General features: G+C 39.2%; 1 protein-coding gene across 8 annotated transcripts in view; it reads left to right on the top strand.

Moving 5' to 3' along the window:
• The window catches only part of PBX3 (PBX homeobox 3), a 228,865-nt gene extending 218,882 nt beyond the window's left edge, over positions 1–9,983 (top strand). For all 8 annotated transcript variants that reach the window (XM_056537664.1, XM_056537662.1, XM_056537666.1 and 5 more), the window contains one exon: positions 8,294–9,983. In XM_056537664.1, coding sequence (XP_056393639.1) covers positions 8,294–8,386 — 93 coding nt within the window. In that variant the 3' untranslated portion in view covers positions 8,387–9,983. The remainder of the gene's footprint in view (positions 1–8,293) is intronic.
• Positions 9,984–12,685: the final 2,702 nt, after the last annotated feature.

Below are 12,685 nucleotides of genomic sequence, written 5' to 3'. Positions count from 1 at the left end.
AATAAAGACTATTTCCGCCTGGAAAACATGGGCAGACATTACGCAAATTGCGATGTTCTGCTGGCGATAGGACCACTTAGAAGAGCAATGCATTTCTGAACGTATTCCACCAAAAGAATGAACATGTTAATTTTTTCTCCGGACACCGTAATCGGAATTTTTGCCGTGTGCACGGCGCAGCAGAATCCAAAAATAGTGTATTGTCCCACATAGCCAGGCTGGTTACATTATTCCCAACATACATTGGATAAAATACAGTTCTGACCCAGTGTAGGCATATTAAATATTGGTGCAGTAACTAATATAGCTGTGCCCAGGACACTGTCCCCCAAATAGTCCCCATGGTCATTCCAGAACTCCCATAAGGCTCACATCTCGGTTACTCCTCTGATTCATTGGAAACAACATTGTCCAAACAACATGTTACACATGTAACAATGTGGCAAACAACAATGTAACCTATCCTAAGGATAAGCTCCCTTCAATACAAGTCAAGGGCATGCATACTACATATAGGTGCCATATATGCCATAGGTGATATATATACACTGCTCATAAAAATAAAGGGAACACTAGGCTAACACATCCTAGATCTGAATGAATGAACTAAGCGTATGAAATACTTTCGTCTTTATATAGTTGAATATGCTGACAATAAAATCACCAAAAATTATCAATGAAAATCAAATTTATCAACCCATGGAAGTCTGGATATGGAGTCGCACTCAAAATCAAAGTGGAAAACCACACTACAGGCTGATCCAACTTTATGTAATGTCTTTAAAACAAGTGACAATGAGGCTCAGTAGTGTGTGTGGCCTCCACGTGCCCGTATGACCTCCCTACAATGCCTGGGCATGCTCCTGAGGAGGTGGTGGATGGTCCTGGATTAAAGTATCCGCCAACTCCTGGACAGTCTGTTGGTGGATGGAGCAAGACATGATGTCCCAGATGTGCTCAATCGGATTCAGGTCTGGGGAACGGGCAGGCCAGTCCATAGCATCAATGCCTTCCTCTTGCAGGAACTGCTGACACACTCCAGCCATATGAGGTCTAGCATTGTCTTGCATTAGGAGGAACCCAGGGCCAACCGCACCAGCATATGGTCTCACAAGGGGTCTAAGGATCTCCTCTCGGTACCTAATGGCAGTCAGGCTACCTCTGGCAAGCACATGGATGGCTGTGCGGCCCCCAAAGAAATGCCACCCCACACCATTACTGACCCACCGCCAAACCGGTCATGCTGGAGGATGTTGCAGGAAGCAGAATGTTCTCCACAGCATCTCCAGACTCTTTCACGCCTGTCACATGTGCTCAGTGTGAACCTGCTTTCATCTGTGAAGAGCACAGGGCGCCAGTGGCGAATTTACCAATCTTGGTGTTCTCTGGCAAATGCCAACCGTCCTGCACGGTGTTGGGCTGTAAGCACAATCCCCACCCGTGGACGCTGGGCCCTCATACCACCCTCATGGAGTTTGTTTCTGACCGTTTGAGTGGACACATGCACATTTGTGGCCTGCTGGAGGTCATTTTGCAGGGCTCTGGCAGTGCTCCTCCTACTCCTCCTTGCACAAAGGCAGAGGTAGTGGTCCTGCTGCTGGGTTGTTGCCCTCCTACGGACTCCTCCACGTTTTCTGATGTACTGGCCTATCTCCTGGTAGCGCCTCCATGCTCTGGACACTACGCTGACAGGCACAGCAAACCTTCTTGCCACAGCTCGCATTGATGTGCCATCCTGGATGAGCTGCACTACCTGAGCCACTTGTGTGGGTTGTAGACTCTGTCTCATGCTACCACTAGAGTGAAAGCACCACCAGCATTCAAAAGTGACCAAAACATCAGCCAAGAACTATACGAAATGAGAAGTTTGCCTATAATTGCCTATAATTTCCACCTGTTGTCTGTTCTATTTGCACAACAGCATGTGAAATTGATTGTCACTCAGTGTTGCTTCCTGAGTGGACAGTGTGATTTCACAGAATTGTCATTGATTTGGAGTTACATTGTGTTGTTTAAGTGTTACCTTTATTTTTTTTAGCAGTATATATATATATATATATATATATATATATATATATATATATATATTCATACATTATAGCAGAAAGCTTAGCAGACACTTTTTTGTTCAATGTCAGGAAAATAGCACATCATCCTATACGTTAAGTAAATAAGGGATCCCCAGTGTTTTCAGTGTGAGGAGTAAAAATCGATAGTAATGGTATTCATAAGAATCCGCCACAGTATCTTTTATATTGATATTTTTCTATTAGTTTGCTGCCATTTTCTATAAATACCATGTCACATCATCGGAGTCAGCCACGTGACAAAGTCATCTAATCCCCGGTAAACTGTAAGGAGCATTGAGGAGCAGACATTTTGTAAGATCACTTGCTATTTAGCACTGAAAGCTTTCCTCCTTGAGATTGTAACAGTGGTTGTTCTCCTTTAATCGCAGGAGACAAGGAACGAAGTATAATATAATAGGAACTTGTAAATGTCATCTGCTTGGAAAGTGGCAGCATTAGATATTACCTTACCGTCAAGGTCTCCAACAAGCTGAGCGTTTAAGGCTTCTACTTTTTACATACAGCTTCTGGTAGCAGGCTTTAATATAGAAAAGGAGAATACACTAAAATATCTATTTATCTTGAATAGATCTTTTACATTCCTATCTAAGAAGCAAATATAGTGCTTAACCTGCTTTAGTTTGCTATAAGACCTCCGCCACTAGGAGTGCTGTTATATTATAAATAAGTGTTTGCATTTATAGGGAATAAATAACTAGTGTAAGGAGATTTGTAAAATGCCATAATAAAAGATAAAAGCCATTTTATTATTCATAACCTAGGCTATGAATAGGAGCTAAGTTCGAAACATGTCAGTCATGCATCATATTTGTTATTACTTTCATCTAGAATTTTTTGCTGCAATAAAGAAGTTTTTTATCCATGGAATCCCAAAATGCTAGAATTTGATTTTAAATGGGTTTTCCAGCAATAGAAAAAAAATTCTATTTTCTTTTAAAAACAGCACCACCCCTGTTCTCAGGTAGTGTGTGGTATTACAACTTAGATCCAACTTAGATTTTTTTATTCCCGAATAACCTCTTTGACTATTGGATCTCTGGTATCCTTTTTGAACTTTGCATCGGGAGGTTAAAACGTACAGGCAGATTTTTGTACAGAAAGATTAATGTGTCACATTTCAAGACCCAGCAAAAGTTTGTTGTTTCTGTTTTAGTGTGGCATTGTGCCAAGTGAGCTCTGTTGGTCCCGGAGACTGTCTTAGGGGACCTTAAAGGGTTGTCCGGGACCATGTCTTATTAATAGGATATGCCATCAGTGTGTGATCACTGGGGGTTCAAATCATAACCAGTCAGGAGAAAGAAGGATCTGCAGCACACAGTGTGGATGTGCCTGGTACTGCAGCTCAGCACTATTCAGTTAAAGGGGCATAAATAAAGCAAGGATCTGTTCACATCACGTTTGCATCCTGTTGAAACATCCTATTCTTTTCTTTCAAGATTAGATAAAGGTACATTTTAAGGAGGATGTCTATATTGTTGCCATTATCTTCTGTTTGATTAAAAAAAAAAAAAAAAAAATCGTTCACCAGGCCCCTGTTCTTACAGGGAATAACTTGCCTTGAAATTTTTAACTGATTAGAATCAGATACTAAATCATGCCCTTTTTTATTCACTGTTTTTGTTAAATGTTTTTGTACAATATTATAGGAGTGTCCCCTCTTCCTTGAATTGTTAGACAGCATTTAGAGATATGTTTTATATCAAGCTCCATGGACATAGGCAACAATAGTCAGGAGCTGTCCCATTTACATGAATGGGAAACATTACTAGGCATACTCTATGATCTTTGCAAAGGTTATTCCACAATGAGGAGAAGACTAAGCTGTGTGCTTCATCTATTGTTTTCTCTATCTACTGGTGGCACCTTTCACTGTAATACTGTGCAGATCACTTTTTGGCAATGTCCTCCTTAGCATCACAGTACAGAAAGTCTCGGCTTAGTATTAGGCGTAGTGGTGAAAATGAAAATTGCAAGATTTCAGGATTATTTTCTGAAATATTAAATAAAATGGAAAATTAGAAGAAAAAGTCACCCAAAAAATCATAAAAATATGTTTAGTTTAAGGGGAATGCATCATAACTTAAGCTTCTTTCACACTACAAAATTACTCCATTTTAAAGATCCGTTCGAAGTTCCGTCTGAAAATCGTCTGTAAAACAGCAGTTACAAAATCCAATATGGCCGCTAGAAAATCCCATTATAGTCTATAAGATTTTTCTAATAGCCGTTTTAACCCGTTATCGCCCGTTATTAATAACGGCCATTATGTTGTGACGGGAGATAGTAATGGGAGAATTAGTGCATGCACTATTTCTCCCGTTCATTCTCCCGTCACAACATAACGGCCCGTTTTTAATAACGGGCGATAACTGGTTAAAACGGCTATTAGAAAAATCCCATAGACTATAGTGGGATTTTCTAACGGCAAAATAGGATTTTACAGCCGTTTTACAGCCGATTTTCAGACGGAACTTCGAACGGATCTTCAAATTTTGTAGTCTGAAAGGGGCCTTACTGTTTGAATTAAGTTTTTATGTTAGACAGGAAAAAAGGAACTCCTATCCAAAATGACACCTCAAGTTATCGCCCTGCCAGTAGGAATTGCGCTAATCGCATTCTTCTCAGGCATGCAGCGACTGTCAACTCCCTTTTTGACTATTTGCATGTCTTCAGGTCCTTCATCTGCAGCCCGTCTCTTGTACTACACACCGGTTTGGAGAATGCATCAGACTATAAAAGATGCACAGACATACTCAATAGGTTGTAAATATGGCACCCCACACCTTTATAGTAAAGAAATAAATAATAAATACAATATAATGCCCCCCCCCCCCCCTACTTCATTGTGCCGGGCTTAATAAATGTTTCCTTTTGGCTAAAATTGAAGCGTCTACAGCTGAATACAGGCAGCCACGTAAAAATCAAGCGCACATTATCTGGCTGTACGTAAACTACTAGAGTTATATCCCCTCCCTCCAAGTGTCAGTCAATATTAACGATTCCCGAAATGATTGAAAATGTTGTGTTGTAGCTGGGAGAATTAGGAGGGGGGGGGGAGCGAGCAGCCTGGGCGATCATTAAATACGCAAATCGTTTGCATTTGAAATATCAAATGGCTTCTTTTTTTTGGGTGGGGGGATTATAAATAACTCATAGTAACCCAGAAGAAAATGTTTGAAAGAGGCTTTTAGTTACAGTGTTCCTTTTTTTTTTTTCATTTAAAACATCCCGAAATGCTTCACAGAGTTTGCAAAATCCTTATCAACATGATAAAATATGAAGCTGTTATTGCCTGCAGCATTATAGCAGACATGAATTCCATCTTTTCTGATGAGGTTTGATAAGGCGCTCTCTTATAATACACAGCGTAATCTCAAACCACCAGAGGAAAGATTAATTTATTTGCAAAAAAAAAAAAAAGAAAACTGCAGGGAGAGGGGGGGGGGGGGGCAAAAAACCTGACTGACGTGGTCTCTTCCAGCTGCCTCGCGTGGTAAAAAATATTACACATTTGTTGTTTATAAATTAGAATGAAAAGCCATAAAGGACATAGGGGAAAGAGTGATAGGTATTATGAGTGATAGATATTACATATTTGGGGCCTGGCTGTCGGGAAGTGAACACATCGCCATAGATCAGAGCTGTAACACATCTCGACATCAGATGCACAGGGCTTAACCCTTTACCCACCAGAGGGCATTTCAGGACAGGAAACTAATGGATAATGCTAATAGGACCAAAACATCCTCCCCCTGTCTGATGCAAAGTGCCATTAGATCAGTTGCCGGCCGAGCAGAACAATACATTACATTTTTGAACATTAGTCATAGGACTGTGGAATATAATTGACATTATGGGGACAGTGTCCTGACCAGGCACCTTCGTGTAAACACAAGAAGTGATGTAGCTGCTGAGTTCCGGGTAGCAGAAGGCAACTTGTAGGACTTTAAAGGGCTTTTGTAGATTTTACACGTTGCGCACATATAAATGAGCCTACGTTTTGTAGTTTGCATTGTATGCTGCCGTAAACCTAGAGCTCATATCTAATCTGGTCTTAAAGGGATACTCCGCCCCTAGACATCTTATCCCCTATCCAAAGGATAGGGGATAAGATGTCTGATCGCCGAGGGTCCCCAGCGATCTCGGCTGTGGCACCCCAGACATCTGGTGCACGGAGCAAACGTCGCTCCGTGCCGGATGACTGGCGATGTGGGGGCGGAGGCTCTTGATGTCACGGCCACGCCCCCTCAATGCAAGTCTATGGGAGGGGGCGTGACTTTCGTCACGCCCCCTCCCATAGACTTGCATTGAGGGGGCGTGGCCGTGACATCACGAGCCTCCGGCGCTGCACCCGACGCTCTAAACGAACGCGGGGTGCAGCAGGGAGATCCTTTGGATAGGGAATAAGATGTCTAGGGGCGGAGTACCCTTTTAAATAAAAGATCTTTGTTCCTCATAGTATCCGCTATGCACAACATATAAAATGTAGAAACCCCCCATAAAGATTATTTTTCCCTTGTTGTGTAAAAAGTCTGTGAAAATATCCTATTTCTCATAATCTGTTTATAATCTGTTTTATCCACAATTCAACTTTTACAACGGAGAAAAACAGAGTTTTCTTTAGGGAATGTTCACATGAAGGAATTTTTTTTCCCCTAATTTGCCGTGGGAAAATCTGCAATGGAATGCAGTGCAAGAAAAGGATTTTTCTACTTTTCACAAGGTTTAAATTATGCCAAAGTCTTACTCCAGATCAGTGTTTCCCAAGCAGGGTGCCTCCAGCTGTTGCCAAAATATAACTCTCAGCATGCCTGGACTGCTGTAGACTGAAAGTTATAGTTTTGCATCAGCTGGAGGCACCCTGCTTGGGAAACTTCTCCAGATATTGGCAAATGGATTTTATTAGCAGCACACTGTGATTGTCGTAGATCCTGGATCGGGGCTAGTAACATCATTGCGCCTATCATTTCTTGGGGGTTCTCTGTTTGAGAAATAGCTTTGCCAAACAGAATTATTTTCCTTTTACTTTAAAACAACTTGATTTCACCTATGTTGAGTGATTTAGGATAACATACTATACTTTTAGACTTAAAGGGGTTATCCAGGAAAATACTTTTTTTTATATATTTCAACTGGCTCCAGAAAGTTAAACAGATTTGTAAATTGCTTCTGTTAAAAAATCTTAATCCTTTCAGTACTTATGAGCTTCTGAAGTTGAGTTGTTCTTTTCTGTCTAAGTGCTCTCTGATGACACGTGTCTTGGGAACCGCCCAGTTTAGAAGAGGTTTGCTATGGGGATTTGCTTCTAAACTGGGTGATTCCTGAGACACGTGTCATCAGAGAGCACTTAGACAGAAAAGAACAACTCAACTTCAGAAGCTCATAAGTACTGAAAGGATTAAGATTTTTTAATAGAAATAATTTACATATCTGTTTAACTTTCTAGAGCCAGTTGAGATATATATATATATATATATATATATATATATATATAAGTTTTTTTTCCTGGATAACCCCTTTAAAGGGCTTGTCTGCTTTACAAAACCCCTTTTCAAGTCATTTTTTTTTTTTACTGAATTCTAAGTAAATGGAGAAAGAGTCCACATTCACAGTCTCCTCTATTAGCCAGAGTTAGGAGTGGCCTGCTCTGTCTGTGGAGGACTTGGTACTTCTGCCTTATATAGACAACTTACTGGAGTTCAATAGTTAAATTGTAATTCTTCATTTCCCCTGTGGTGGTGCTGTAGAAGAATTGAACACTTACTGCCGGATTTCTGTACAGATTATAGTTTCTCTTATTTTTTCTTTTTTTTTTTTTCTTTCATTTATTTATTTTAAATTCTGCAAGAAAGGTGACAATACAAATCCACACCAAATTGTGCAGATCCAGAATAAAAAAAAAAAAATGAATATAAAAATATTTACAGCAAATTCCCACAGGAAAAAAATGTAGAACCCCCACACAGATGCTAGCAAATCTCTGGGGGTTTAAATGGCAAAACACCCTGCCACATCCGCTCACGTCAGAGGGCCCATCTAAGCATTGTGGACCCAATATAGGGAACACTAGAGTGTTATGTATTGTATCGTTTACTACTTTATGTACTGTATATGGACTTGTATTGATAACACTGTTGTGTGTTGCACATCTTTGAAAAAAATAAATTTTTGTCAAGTAAACCGTGTATTTATTTTGTTTCCAGGCTAACGGCGGGTGGCATGAGACGGCAACCCCCACCTCTGTCACCTCCCCAACAGAAGGGCCCGGCAGCGTGAACTCTGATACCTCTAACTGAGTGACCCATCATAAAACTGTGCATCCCAGCTCTCTGGAGGGACAAGGCATCACGTTAGGTCTTTATTCAATACTTAGTTAAGCAGATTCCCAGCTCGGAGGACGAAGACCTTTCCCTTTCAGTTAAATCTTCTTCTCCAGCTCGGTGGCTCTGCTTTGCCTGTTTTTAATAAGGACTCGCACACCGCCGCATCGTACATCCCAGTCAAAACAAGCTGCTGGATTCCAGTACATCGTATTTTTTTTCGCTTAATCACCACTTTGAAAGCACTTTATCTAATTGGGCCAAGATCTGAGTTAGAATTTGTGAAATGATCTCCACGTCCCATCGGCACTTTTTAATAAACTGCTAAAGTGAAGGAACGAAGTAGCAGCTTTAAGGAGTAACGTTTGCATGTTTGCCTAGACTATCTGGGGTTACAGCGAAGAGACATTTTACCGTTTCCAAACCTACCGTAGTCGATGATGGCTCTTTGTTTTCTTTCTCGTTTTCCCATTTTATTTCCTGTATGACGCATTTAAAACTCGGTTGATCTGTGAAGATGCATCCACTTCTACAGGGAAACGACATACACATCTTATGCATTTATCGAATCCTTGCGCCAGATGGACTCCTTGTTGAAGCTCTTTCGTGTTGTCATATACCAACCAAATTTTTTATTTTAGAATTAAAAAAAAAAAAGAAAAAGAATTTCCTGTGAACAAAAAACCTTGTTGTAGGACATTGTCTATAAAATTAGAGAGTCACACATGGAAAAATTAAGGGTAAACAATTTCCAACAATAGAAATTTCATAGGAAACAGGAATTTAACCAGTAATAATGATTTTATTTGACTTTGCTGTAGCCGGTATCTCAGTTACACATCACATTGTGGTTTATAGATATATGATAGGGCAAGAAGAGACATCAGGTCCCGTAACAACAAACCAAAGAAACTTTAAAATCACAATATGGGATTTATGTATTTTAACATGGGTCATTTAAAAGATTCACAGGGTTTTTTTTTTTATTTTTTATTTTTTTTTAAATATAATTTTAGGTTATTAGATCAACTAATTATATATATATATTTTGGCTTATTAGTCACCAGTTATTATTATTATTAAGCGAATGCATCTTCAACAGAGTTTTCTCCATTAACGCAGTACCATTTTGTTTCCTATTGGCCTCTCCCAGCTTTGTAAATACCCCTTCCTGTGACAGAGGGTCATGATGATAGGAAAGGGATTCTATTCCCTATGTGTTGTTTTGCAGCAGAGGGTTAAATGCTGTGTAATGAGTTGTTGAAATCTGCCATTTCTTATGGCAATTGAAAAAGAAAGAAAAAAAAAAATCTGTAAATATTGTAGCAAAAGAGAATTTATACATTTTGTCACCAAGCAAAACAGCTTTATTTACCTCATACAAACTCATAGGAACCAACAGACATGTCACGTGTAGATTAGTCTGCCCACCTACTACCTCTGAATAACATGCGTAGTACGTCTAACTTTCTATCATCATGTAATTACAAGAGCAGATTGGGCCATGGCGCCCCTGGATTATGCTGGAATGTATAGTAGTGCCACGATATTGTACATAAAAAATAAAAATAAAAATCAATAAAAAAAATAAAATAAACAAATGAAATCAACCTGCAACATAAAATAGTGATACATTTTTTTTTAAGCAAATGTCTTTTCAAAAAATACTATTCAAATCAAGTTTTTATTATGAACCTATAATTATTTTTGGGTGTTTTTATGTTTATATATATATATATATATATATATATATATATATATATATATATATATATATATAATCTGTTTCATTATGTACTCTACTTTTAAAGGCAAGTGGAGCACACACAATAGGCTGACATTTCTTTTGCAGCTCACATTTCTTTATGGTTAGGATCATCAAGGGGTGGAGAATTGTACACAGCATTTCTTACAAAAACCAAACAGGGCCACTGGTGTCCTCAGTTTGTGTTTGGTATTGCAGCTCAGTTTAATTGAATGAATAGAGCAAAGTTGTAATACCACACACAACCTGATTACAGGTGTGGTGCTGTTTTTTTAGAAGATATAATTATGATTTTCCATTTTTTGGATAACCCCCTTTAACGTCAGATAATTGCAGTTGCTATTAAGTAAATAAAAGTACAATAGAATAGTTACATTCTCTCTACATACTTTAATTTAATGGCATTCTCCAGAATTACAAAATTGATGGCTTAGTTTTAGAAATAATATTAGATCTCAACATTCCCACAAGCAGCTGACAAAAGTATCCCTGCATTTTGTACTGCACACAGCTCCATACTCTTACTAGTGGCTGTGTCTGGTATTACAACGTAGAAAGAAGGAGAAAGTCCAGCATACGAAACTCCAACATCGACTTTATTTGGCATAAAAGCAGGTACAAAAACGGTGACACACCATCAGATGGACATCTGGACGCGTTTTGGGTGGGTATACCACCCTTTATCACATACCACCCTTTATTACAATGTAGAGCTGCTCTCTCTCATACCAGACAGAGCCATTTGTAAAAATATGGTATAGTAGAGAACTGACTGATCTCCAGGGGCGAGAGAGTTAGATTCCCACCATTCTGATAGGGATGGAAGTTGTACCTAGAGAACAATGGAGGGGACAGACATCAATTTTGTAGTTTTTGAGTACCCCATAATAAAACTAAAATTAAATACACTAGACATAACTTTAATTTTGCATGTCCTGCTATACAAAATGTTTTCTGATATGAAAAAAAACCCTGAAACCATAATGACAAAAATTAGTGCAAAATGCAACACATTTTCAACACTAACCTAGATTTTTAAATTTGTGCTGAAAAAAAAATTTTGTGCAGTGTTCTCCTCCAGTTGATAATAATGCTCTAAAACATTACACCTAATATTTTGCATGATCAGCTAAGAAGTTTCTATATATTTAATGACCCTTTGCTATATCTATCCCCAATATTCTGTAGCTATCCTTTTTTTTTATATAAGCAAACTTTAAAAAATGGATGCAAAGAGATCAAGGCTATATTTTTACATTTTTCCACAAACATTTTAACATAGTTCACTAATCATCAATGAGCTGGTTTAAAAATTGATGTGCAATTATAATGTAAATCTTTTTACCGAGTGCATATACTGTATATATTGTGTCATTTTATTGTTATTATAATTTTTTTTTTATCTCGCGTTGGGCTACAAGTTTTCTGTACTGTCATGTGTGCCTCCACAATTAGCAAAATAATTAAAGGGAAGGACCTCCAGGACTAGAGGAAATAATTTAGTAGACCAAATTAAAGGGGTACTCCGGCGCTAAGACATCTTATCCCCTATCCAAAGGATAGGGGATAAGATTCCTGATCGCAGGGGTTCCGCCGCGGTGGACCCCCATGATCTTGCACGCAGCACCCCGTTATAATCAGTCCCTGGAGCATGTTCACTCCGGGTCTGATGACTGGCGATCACGTGGCCGGAGCATTGTGACGTCATGGCCCCGCCCCGTGTGATGTCATGCTCCACCCCCTCAATGCAAGCCTATGGGAGGGGGCGTGGGAGCTGCCACGCCCCCTCCCATAGGCTTGCATTGAGGGGGCAGAGCGTTACATCACACGGGGCGGGGCCATTAGGTCACAAGGCTCCGGCCACGTGATCGCCAGTCATCAGACCCGGAGTGAACATGCTCCAGGGACTGATTATAACGTGGTGCTGCGTGCAAGATCATGGGGGTCCACCGCGGCGGAACCCCTGCGATCAGGAATCTTATCCCCTATCCTTTGGATAGGGGATAAGATGTCTTAGCGTCGGAGTACCCCTTTAACACTATTCATAAAAAAAATATATATATACTTAGTTGGAAATTCAGCACTACTATACAATTCCACACTTAGTTATGGGTGGTATAATCATTTTTTAACACATTTTGCTGCTCTTCACTTTTTTTTTTCTTTCTGATACGTAATGTACATTGTAATCTTTTTGGAGATAAAATGAAAATGTATCTTTTAAAAAAAAAATACACTTTATAAAGCTGCTTTTGCAACTTTGAAGCTTATGAGTAAACATGAGGTCTTATGTTCAACACATAAAAATAAGAATAAACAGTAAAACTGTTGTATATACTAAGAGACATTTTAAATGTTTTTTCATCTCGTTAATTCCACTCAAAAAAAAAATAAAGAAAAAAGTAAAAAAAAAAAAAAAACTATTGTAATGCATACAGATTTCAGTATAGGGTGGGATATGTGGCGGGAGGGTGGGTGAAGTGGGTGGCATTATGGGAATATCTTTTTTT

This window comes from Hyla sarda, chromosome 9 (genome assembly GCF_029499605.1).
Source record: "Hyla sarda isolate aHylSar1 chromosome 9, aHylSar1.hap1, whole genome shotgun sequence".
NCBI lineage: Eukaryota > Metazoa > Chordata > Amphibia > Anura > Hylidae > Hyla > Hyla sarda.
This window is presented reverse-complemented; position numbering and strand designations above follow the sequence as displayed.